General features: G+C 30.2%; 1 protein-coding gene and 1 long non-coding RNA gene across 2 annotated transcripts in view; one reads left to right on the top strand and one right to left on the bottom strand.

Moving 5' to 3' along the window:
- The first annotated feature begins 4,638 nt into the window (after positions 1-4,638).
- LOC129971717 (dynein light chain Tctex-type 5-like) lies at positions 4,639-5,381 on the top strand. The gene has a single exon (XM_056085694.1). It carries the CDS (start codon positions 4,639-4,641, stop codon positions 5,158-5,160), a length of 522 nt encoding a protein of 173 aa, XP_055941669.1. The 3' UTR covers positions 5,161-5,381.
- A 3,670-nt stretch (positions 5,382-9,051) lies between these two features.
- The window catches only part of LOC129973073 (uncharacterized), a 92,450-nt gene continuing 90,012 nt past the window's right edge, over positions 9,052-11,489 (bottom strand). Inside the window, exon 4 of the long non-coding RNA XR_008784932.1 lies at positions 9,052-9,209. This is a non-coding gene — a long non-coding RNA (uncharacterized LOC129973073). The remainder of the gene's footprint in view (positions 9,210-11,489) is intronic.

Below are 11,489 nucleotides of genomic sequence, written 5' to 3'. Positions count from 1 at the left end.
TGATGGGGTAAAATCAGGGACTTGCTATAACGGATTCCTCTACTATTTCCTTTCATGTGAGAAAATCATTGGGTCATCAACCAATTATGCATTTTTTCAATACCGTCAAAATATCAGAAATCAAAATCGGACACTTCCATTCAGAACAAAGATGAGAATCTCGAAGAAGGAATCTCATCCACAACTACTTCTCCTGACCCATAAAGGGTTTATCCGAATATTGAAAAATGTATTTTCTGGTTTTATACAGTTTTTCCGAGTTAAAAAAACGGCAAAGTAAAATATAAATTAAATTATGGAGAAAGTAAATAAAAATGACAAAAATCTGACAAACGTATTCTGGGGGAAAGGGGATCTGATGATACATTTCTCAATTTTAGGATGAACCCTTTTTCAACTCATGGAAAGTTTATAATTTTTAATCGCAAATATCTCAGCCAATTTTACAGATAACTCCATGAAACTTTTCCCTGTGTTTTATTTATGGTATAGTGCACATTTTCCTAAATGGACTTTATTTTTGAAACGGCTTTATTTCGCCGTTAGGAGTGCGGTAATCTTTCCTCATAAATTCATCATATTCTATTTACTATAGATACATGTAACTTCCCTGGCTATAGGATTCACCGTTTTGAATTTAAAGGGTTTACTGATCATTCTATTTTCAAAACTATTTCAAAATTTTGATTCAACAAAGGCAGTTATTGAGTTCCCTGTAAATGATATTGGACCTCCCATGGATCTTTTTTCTCCCCATTTATATTAAGTGTTTTTGTTCATGCAAGAGACCTCTATTAGAATGAACGATCATGGAATGATTTCTAGTAGATTTGTATATATTAGCATTTTATTATTATTATCTATATTTCACATCTAATGTTTCCCCATCTTTGTCTCACTATTGTCTATTCAGATTGATAAAAGAACCTTTCGACTTTAATTGCAGCTCTGTAAAATATTTGTATTATATTCAAAAATCGATGAATATTAGGATAAACAACAACAAAAAAACAAAACAATGTTTGTTACAAGAAATGTTGTGCATCTGCAATTCTAATAAACAAGCCTCCGTTAAAGCTAAATGCAAAGTTCCATGACAATCATGGTTCAAATTTAGTTATCGACATTCTTTGATAAAAATGTTATAACCACACAGTCAGTTAGTTGCAAGTGATTGTCACTATGCCTCGGAGGTGATTTAGCGCTCGGAAATTTGAGATTTCAAATGTCCGTTTTTCGAGACACCTACAATTGCGACCTGCAATTTAAACTTGTTAACATGGCAACACATGTGTCGTCTCAAGAATCATGATTTTTTTTTCCTGTTCATTATATAAAATTATGGCGTCCATTTTAAAGTATTTGTCATCTTAGAAAATTAGAAGTTAATCTGAATTGAAAATTGGAAAATAAAGAATAGAATTTGACAAGGTAAAATCTTATTATTATTTTTTTTTCTAAATTAGTATTTCTTAGAAATCTATGTCAAGAATATAGTGATAACGTTGGAGTTTAAATAATTTCATATGCATTATAAATATTGCGCCATAAGAAACTTTAATTTAATTATAAAATTGGGAATGGCTGTTTATATTTTGATTTATGCAAGGCATTCGTTTTCATTTGCGCAAAATTCCTTATAATTCTATTTTTTTATCATTCATTTATCATATTGGTATTCGAATTTTATCATAATGGTCAGTTATTTATAATAATTAGAGAATCATAGTTTCAAGATATGGTTCCTAACATAGAGCAGTTTTATAGATATAAATGGAAAAAAGGAATAAATGGGAAGTAGATAAACCAGATCAGTTGTTATGGAAATATTTTTAAATGATAAAATCGTGATGAAAACTGGTTTTCATCTGAATTCTGATTTAGTACAAATATAGATTAATTCGAAATTCTTTTTATTTTTCACTGCAGAAAATTCTTTTGATCATCAATCATAAAGAAATCTTTTCTTAAGTAGTAAGTTGATAAATGTCATATTAAGTCAGTCATGCGTTGGATTAATGAAAGCAGAATTTCAAAAGACCAAGCCTTCATTTTATATATATATATATATATATATATATATATATATTCGGGATTAAAAATACAATCCTTTTATACTTTCTCGTATACGGAGAATACAAACAGAAATAAATAAATCGTCAAAAATCTGAACACTAAAATTTGATTAATCTCCATATTTAAGACCTCCTTGATACCGATAAACACAAGTTTGGAATTATTAATCAGTCTGCTATTACGATAACTCAAAAGCGAAATGTGATGAATGAGATTTGATATGCACATCAAATGTTTAGATGTCTAACAAATTTCAAACGAATTCCAGTTTGTGAACCAGTGGACATGATAATTATTTTTTTTAAAAAAAATCAATAGCTTAGATAGGTAAAATTTGATGACATTTCTTTGGCTATTTTTTTAGTGATTAATCCCTGATATGCGGGCCACTGTGGCCTGTTGGTAAGGATTAAAGTTACCGTAGGGTTTCAGGTTTGGGACCCGATTTCACCGAAGAACCGTCGTGTAAGAATCGTCGTTAATGCGTCAAGGCCAAACGTCCTCCCGTTGGTGTGGTGTGAAGAGGGGGGTGCCAGCTCAGGTGTCTTCCTCGTCATCTGACAGCGGTTCAAAATTACGAGGTTCGTCCCAAAATAGCCCTAGTATTCCTTTACAACGGGACGTTAATATAATTGAACTAAAACTAAACCCTGATATGCTGTTAATAGTATCCGAAAATCAATTTTGTGCTTTCGACACGTTTTTCTCAATCAATTGAAACGAAGATTTGACACAAAACTACACTTGTAATCACAAAATTCCATACCTAATTCAGTCATTGCGTTTTTGAATTATCGAGTTTACTTGCCTCTGAACCAACAGATGTCAACTAGTTGTTGATTTTGGCCCTACATTTGAGTGACTATTCAAATGTTGGTTTTAACTTCAAATTTTATCAATCTGGTTTTCTTCGCTTTGTAGTTATCGTTTTAAATAACAGTCGAATAATCAGACATCCTAACAGATTTAGCTGAAAATATGACAGAAATCTACAAATTCAGTGTAAAAACAGTATACCAAATCTCATCCATGTAGTTCAAAACATTTTAGTTATCTTTTTCACAGACAGAAATTTTACAAAAATGTGTTTTTTGAACTCGGGTAGGTCTAAAAAGTGGGGATTCGTCAAAATCTCGAGTTCAAAATTTTTTGACGATTACAATACTTCATCTATACGACTTGTACGAAAAAGTAAAAACAAATATTTAGCGTTGGAAATTGCTTATATTAAAACACCTGAAAAATTGTTTCACTATCGTACCGTTCATACTTTCTTTTTTATTGTTGAGTTTCGCTCAAGTGGTTCTAATTATCCTTTTGAAACAACAGAAATAAAATAAAAACAGTTTTAAAAATTTAAAGGAATATTCTTTTAGATTAACCAGTTCAAATTAATTTTTGATATTTCGATCAAAAAGAAATGTTGAACGTAAGTATCTGAATGAGACAAATCTTTTCATTAAGTATCATTACATTGCTGTACTTAAACGAAAATTATGTAAGGAGATAAAACAATGAATAAGCTGAAACGCATCACATTAATGTAAATTTTTCAAGTTTTAAATAATATAATGCATGTATATTAATGAGTAGCTTATACCGTTGATCGAATGATACTTTTTGAATAAAAATATTTTAATCCTTAAAAGAGAATTATCTAAACATGCAATATATATATATATATATATATATATATATGCATTTTGAACTAGATGGGATATAATTAGGTAGGCTGACATGTTGAAATAACAATTAAAATTTTCAAAAAGTACAATTTGCAATAACTTCCAAGATATGCATGAATTAAGCTTCATGCCTCGGGACGAAAGAAAGAATATTTTTTTATCACTATTATGAGATTTCGTTATTGATTTTTTTACTATTTTCTTCTTATTATTTTAAACTATTATCTTAAATTTGAGGCTCTTAAAAGTTTTCCACCCGCGATTCTTTTTCAAATAAAAATGTTTCTAGGATCTCACTTTCTTCAGAAAAATTCTGTCATTTCCATAAAAAGGAAGAGGGGGGGGGGTGAAAAAATATTAGTTAATAAATGATAATGAAGCATTTCATTAAAAGAATAATCGGAAAATTTAAATTATCTTTTTTTATGCTTAACCTTTGATTTACCGAATTCTTTTACCATCAATTTTTGAAATTAATTTTTGAACTATCAAGTTTTGGTACAGAATAATCCTAGGAAGAAAAAAAAATTTAATTAACATTAAAAGTCTTTAATTATTCATTTATTTTTAGTTGATACCCACTGTTTTCTATTAGAAATACATTCTCCCTGTTCTTTCAAATATTGTTAGAAAAAATAGTCATATTGAGAAGATATCAGCCGGATTTAAACCAATGGTAAATGGTTAAGAGTCTGTGAGAAGAAAGTTTCGTGGAAAAATTCACTTCATCATTTAATTCAAAAGTTGAACAACAGATGGCAGCACAACTCCATGTATAACTACAAGTTACCATAGCAACTTGAAACATCTAATGTTTCAAAACTTTACAGAACAGCTGATTTCGCTTGACAAATATAAAATTTGATTCTCTTTAAATATGTCTGAGGAGAACGCGCCTGTACCTACGGACTTAGACGATGCTTTGGAGAACGGTGGGTTATTCTTTGTGACACAGATACTGCCTGTGGAAGCGGAAGATGACTTGAGACCAGCAGCAGGGGATGTAGACACAGACATCGAAGACGAGGCCCGTGTTGAACAGGAAGAGGACCTCAGTACTTACCAGCTAGAACCTACTGTCACTGTTAAACCTGGCAATATAAAATCCTTGGCAGAACGTGCTCTTGCAGAATATTTCCGGGACAGAGAATATTCTGCTACAGAGATGAGAGATGCGGTTCTTCAAATATCATCTGATATCCGAGAGGAGGTGAGAAATCTACTATTGGATAGATACAGAATTGTTTGTCAGGTGACCGTTGGCGAGAACTGTGACCAGGATGTCGCCATGGCGTTTCTGTGTTTGTGGAAGCATGAATTTGATCACTATGCCGTAGCGACGTATAATGGAACGGATTTTTTTGCAACGGCCCTTGTTTTTGTCGTGTATAAACAGTAAATACATGCAGTAATTTGTGTGTGCTGTGGAAGTGAATTTGTTATGCACTACTTAGTGATAATTCTGTAAAATATAGCTCAAATGGTTGATTTTCAAAACAGGAAATGGGGAGAAATTATCAGCGTCGAAAGTGATGTAAATTTTTAAGAAAATTAATGAATTCTTCTAAGTGTTTATATTTATATAATGTGGAATTTATCATCGGTAAAAAACAGTTAAGAATTTTTGGGGTTATAAGTATTTTATATTCCCATAATTTATAATAATGATACAATTGAATATGATATTTTGCCATTTGAGTACTGGTTGATATATAAAGCTTCATTTAAAAAAATAATAATAAGATTTCATTTATTTTTGGTATTTTCGAAAGTAAAGCTTTCACAACGCTTTCAAATATCAAATGGGATTTCATTTTGTGAATTAATTTTCTGGAAAGCAAATCAAACTGCCATGAATCCATTTTGTGGTTGTTATTTTAGATTTTTGAATAAAAAATGAGATTCGTGATTTTTTTTCTATTTTATAGTATTTAGTCAGATAAATTGCACGAAGAGTCAAACATCAGCCCCAGATTTCATGATTCTCACTGAAATGTAGCAACAATATTGAGATTTAAAAAAATGACATAAATGTAGTAAAATTATTTCTTTAATGAGTAGTTTTATTTAATTTATTTTACTAGAAGAAAAAATTAAGGAAGGATATAGGAACTGCAGTTTAACTATTCCATTTACAATACAAGGTAGCAGATGGCTAGCTTCTGAGGGACAAAAATGACTTTCAAAACCTTACTGAATATATCTCAAACAAATTAAACTAAAAAAAACAATAACAAAAATATACAGAATGCTCAAAGGGAAAACATATTAAATTGATTCCTTACTCATATTTAAAAAAATATATATATTTTAATTTTTATATACCGTATCCACAAAAAGTGAAAATGGAAACTAAGCAAAGAAAGCTAATTTTGCTGAAGTTTTTATAATAATGTTTCTTTTTATAATAATATATTATGCCTTGAGATCTGTTGCAGTGAACTTAACATTGAACCTTAATCTCAAAAATTGAGACGAATAATGAAAAAAAAGATGATTTTTTGTGTATTAACCATATGCTATTTGCGGACTTTTAGTTTAATCGCATGTTATTGGTGAACCTCATTAACAGACCAAAATGATATCTTTGGCGACTTTCTTGGCGATAAATGGTTGCAAAATATAACATTTTTGGCGATTAATCCTTAAAGTCCTTTTTAAATTCAAAATCTAATTAGATGCTTATACTTTTCTTTTTTTTTCTGGTCTTAAGTTTCTTAAAAGACGATACAGTTACTTTGATTGGCATCCAAAACTATTAATTATGATTCCTGTAAAGATCAGTCTTTACTTTTTGATTAGAAAAATTGGATTTTTTTTAAAGCCTAAAGTATGTATGCAATCTAATGTCTCTACAGCGTAACTAGTGAAGTGACAAAGATTAATCATGCTGGCATGCTGTTAATACACAAGTACTAAAAAGGTATTTGAGCAAGTGTAAAGCATCATCTATATTATATAAAATGACATTCTATAATTGGCTCTATCAATAAATAAGAAGCCCTGAAGTTGCGAAGGGCATTTTGAGTAAAATTGTAGTTAATGGAACATTACTACTCATGATTATTTTACATTTTTACTATTAAAATAGACTGTGGCTCTATCAATTTCTTACTAAAATTTAATTCTATTAATTAACTTACATGATTTAAAGTAAGATATTTTTATACTCGTTTCATTTTATCAATGGTCGGAACTGAAATTCCACTCATTTCATTCAATTATTAGCTTCTAATTATTAGAGTAATTGTATGCAAAAATAGATGCATATCTGAGGTCAGTTATAGCTCGTAATTGTTTTTGATATGAAATATATTACTTGCTACTAGAGACAAACACAATGTTAAAGAACATTAAAATCCAGTAAAAGTAAGATAATTTTATTCTGTTTTGAAATTAATATTCTAATTTTGTTTAATATGCTTTAAAATGTTTTAAAGTTTTACTACATATATTTTACAGGAAATCAATAATTTTTATGCTATTACAATAGGCGTTCCAAAAAATACTCACATCTTCGGCTTGTATACTAATGTTTTCAATGTAATCTTTTTACAAAATTATTATATCATAAAAACAGCAGCGGAATGCTTGAACAATTATTACATTTTTTTGGCAAGCAATGCTTGGTATTTACTAAAATATCAAATCTTCATAACATTTCATTCTTATAAAAATTATAAATAAATTTCTCTGACTTTTTATTGATATTTTTACTCTATATTTCTAAAAAAATCAGATTATAGGTATTTTTATAACTATTTTGAATATGTTTTGGGTTTAATTTGGCGAAAAAAATCAAACCGCTGCCAATATCCCCAAGAAACGGAAAAATACTCTAAGATTGAAATCTTTGAAAAATATTTTTATCCTTAAACATAGCATTCATTGAATTTCCTCCATAAATTAAAAAAAAATCATTGCAATTAGTGTGAGAGTTTCATCATTACAAAGTATTTATGCAATTTTTTCTCTATCTGAATAAATACTATAAAAAAGCTAAGCACAAAATTAAAATTGGGTTTAAATGTTTTTCACCATTTAAGAACACAGACAGTTATATAATTTTATAAAAATTTATTTTAAAGTAAAATAAATGTTTCATTTTGCGTATTTTTAAATATTGAATACGAGGAGATACCTGGTATTAACATTTCGTTATTCATTGATACTAGGCAACCGTGGGAGGAATGCGAAAACTGGATGATATATCCATGAGGCTGGATGTTTATTTTTTTCAATATTGCTTTGAAGAATAATTTTAATTTTCCATACCTATATCCGAAGCATTAAATATTTTTTTTTTCTATTCATTGCATAGTTCAATAACTAACTAAAATAAATTAATTTTGGTTTGACACTAATCACTTCTCATTAATCGACTTAAAATATTGTATAAGAAAAAAAATGCTTTTGCAAGTGGGCTAATATTACGTAGCAATGAAAAGTACTATCTCTAAAAAAAATCTGAAAAGATTTTGTATAATATTTCTACTATAGTAGTGATCCAATTGTAAATTTCTAAATTGTTGGAGAAATGCACTTATTTCCAATTGGAAAAAATACTTTGAAAGAAAAAAAATTATTATGATTATTATTAATGTGCTTTATAAAGGTTATTGGAAAAATTAAGTTTTTTACAAGTTCGCAGTACCGTTTGTCCTATATTCTACTAACATTTGAATCAAATAATGACCTGTATTTCTGCGATTAAACATGACCGAGTTATGAAGATTTGAATAATTTTGAAGAGACTAGAATTTTTGCAGAGAAATCTGAACGAAACTGCAAACCGACTGAATGCAGAGAGCTGAAGAAATAGGAATTACAATTATTGCGCAAGCAACAATAGTAAATGCGCATGGTAAGGGTCTGTACAGCTTAACAGCTTCGCATTTTCTTTAAATTAAAGCATTGTTGCAAGCATTTTTTTTTCGAAAAAAGAAACTTTTGTATGGTTCCATTTTTAACATTCCGAGCAAAATATGAATTGCAATTTTCTTTTGAAATCCAAACGTCACCGTTTGGAGAGCATACGCGCATTATTTGACTGCTATTCAGTCTGTAGTTTTTGCGCAAAAGTTGTCTAAATATTTCCTATTTTATTTGGATCACCTCATAGTTGTGTCGCCCATAGTGCCTTGAGATTTCATTTCAAGGCAAAACCTATTAATATTGAAGAGGATTCAAAGAAATAAGAGAGCCATTACCTTAGCGAATTATTACACTTCAATTAATAAACTGAAAATATGTTTCGTATGCATATAATCAATTTATTTATTGTGTGAATACTGTTGAATCAAGTGTAAAGCGACTCTCATTTTACAAAAAGAATAAAACACTGAGTCCATCGGAGAATAAAATATTTATTCTCTTGTCTCTCCAAAGGTGTCGCCTTGCAGTCGCCGCTGTCCAGTCGGCGGTCATCCGCTCCGCTTCTCTCATCACCTAAACGGAGAGAAAGAAGCAGATTCATAAATGCATCCAAAACAGGGGGGAATCGATTCTTTTTTTCTTTTTTTTTTAATTCATTGGGTTGTTGATTTGATACCGAGAGATTTGTTCCCCCCCCCCCCGCCTTATTTTTGTTTCACAACTGTCACAAAAGAAAAACAGAATTGGGAAGTGTTTCATGGTTAGCCGCCATAGGCTTGAATTTGTATTTCGTTTCATTCTTTTCTACAGCAAATTCTGAAATGTTTTAATTTGTCACGAGATAAGAGCTAAGAATTTTGGTTTTGAAAACATTTGCTGAAGAGAATGCAAGAAGGCAGAGTAGCTGAGTAAAATTAAATAGTTGAGCTTCTGGTTCAAGTGGTGCTGCAAAAATCGTGCTGACAACGTTGGCATTAATGGCGAAGTTAGAAAAATATAAATAAATTTCAGGGATTGTATAAATTGCAATCATTTTTGTGGAGTCGTTTGGCTTTTGAAAAATTTTTTTTTCAAGAAAAAGCTTTTTTATTCCTAAATGTTTTGCATCCTCGTAGTTCTTGAATTTATAAATTATTTATAATTTCACATGTACTAATAAAATGTATAGTCCTTAGCATTAATTTATTTAATTTTTAAATACCAACAACTAGCAAATAGATTTTTTTTTTATATGGCAGTAATCCATCTTGTCCTATTCTTCCAAAGTCACATTTTTTTTTTTTTTTTTTTTCCTTTTCAAATCTCAAATCCTTTTCAAATAATTTCAATTTCAAATTTCAAATGTGTAGATAAAATAATTATATATCACTAGCTGCCTTTGCCGATCTGCTTGTTGTTGTCTGTATATATATATATATATATATATATATATATATATATATATATATATATATATATATATATATAAATGAGTTGTTGACAGATTTCTACTCGTCGCGTTAACGTAAACCTTACGCCTTTTATTTATTTTTGGATAAGTATATATTTTTTATATTTTAAGTAGAAGTTTTTTTTTTATATCAGCATTCGATTTCGATCTTTTCTAGATCGTTTCAGGAAAGAACAATTCGTGATTAATTTTGGAAAACTAGTACAGAATGTTGAATTAAGTTAGCGAATCTTAGATGCAGAAATGTGAGTTAATCCTAACTTCAAATCGAAAGAAAAAATCTTTGCTTTGGAATTCAAACTATTATTTCTTAAGGTGTATAATTCGATACATTTAACTTCAAATTAAAGAAAAATTAAGAAAAAAAAATGAAAGGAAATTTCTAGTACATTTATTACAACACATTTATATATCGGCCACGACAGTGCTAATTAAGGAAAATTAAGAAATTAAGAGGAAAGAAAATTTTTGTTACGTTTACAACACATGTTTATATACCCTCCACGACAGTGCTTATTAAGAACAATTAAGAAATTAAAATGAAAGGAAATTTTTGGTACATTTATTACGACACATGTTATGCACCAGTCACGACAGAGCTTATTTTTCGAAGATGACGCCACTGGTTGAAAACGACAGGCGATGGACTTGGATGGGTTCTGTGAGGAGTGGATTGGGAGGGGGGGGGGGTGACAGAAATGAGGCCCTCTTCATTGGAAAAGGATAAGATACACGGAAAGAAGAAAGCAGGATCGATCTGTTCATTTGGATCTCAGAAGAAAGGTGCCAAATGAAGCTATCGATCCCAGGGGCTCGTAGGTGCGAAAGAAGCGGCGTTTGTTTAAAGCGTTATAAATGTAAAACGGGGCCAGAGAAATGGAAAATCCCGGTTTCTCGTATTTGGCGAGCCCTAATGGCGGGGGTCGGCGCTCCCCTTTTTGTTTGAGTTCGGGGCCAGGTCCGGAAGAGGAATTTTAACGAAGAAAACGGCGGGAGAGCGATACAAGGAGAACCTTTCACACTCATTTCTTTTGTTCTTCCAGAACCGCCTCATTGGGGACGAGAGGAGGATTGAGGATTTTCAGAAATCGGTGGTTGGAAATATGGGCGCAAACGATTTTTTTTTCTTTATGAGAATTCATATATTATGGTTAATGACCATTATTTTTAAAGCGATTCATTATTGTTGTAAAATATATACTATAGATAGAACAAAAGTTTAAAAAAATATTTATAATTGCTGTGGCAAAAGAAACCACAGCATTAACAGTTTAATGATTTACTACTGTTAATGTTTACAGTAGTAAATCATTAAAAATTATTGGCAATGTCAAATAGAAACCAGCATTGGTTATGGGAACGTGATATCAGCTTTTCATTTCAAGCTCGTTGATATTCATGCA

This window comes from Argiope bruennichi, chromosome 6 (assembly GCF_947563725.1).
Source record: "Argiope bruennichi chromosome 6, qqArgBrue1.1, whole genome shotgun sequence".
Taxonomy (NCBI): Eukaryota; Metazoa; Arthropoda; class Arachnida; order Araneae; family Araneidae; genus Argiope; species Argiope bruennichi.
Note: the sequence above shows the minus strand (reverse complement) of the source record. Positions and strands in the feature narration are given on the sequence as shown.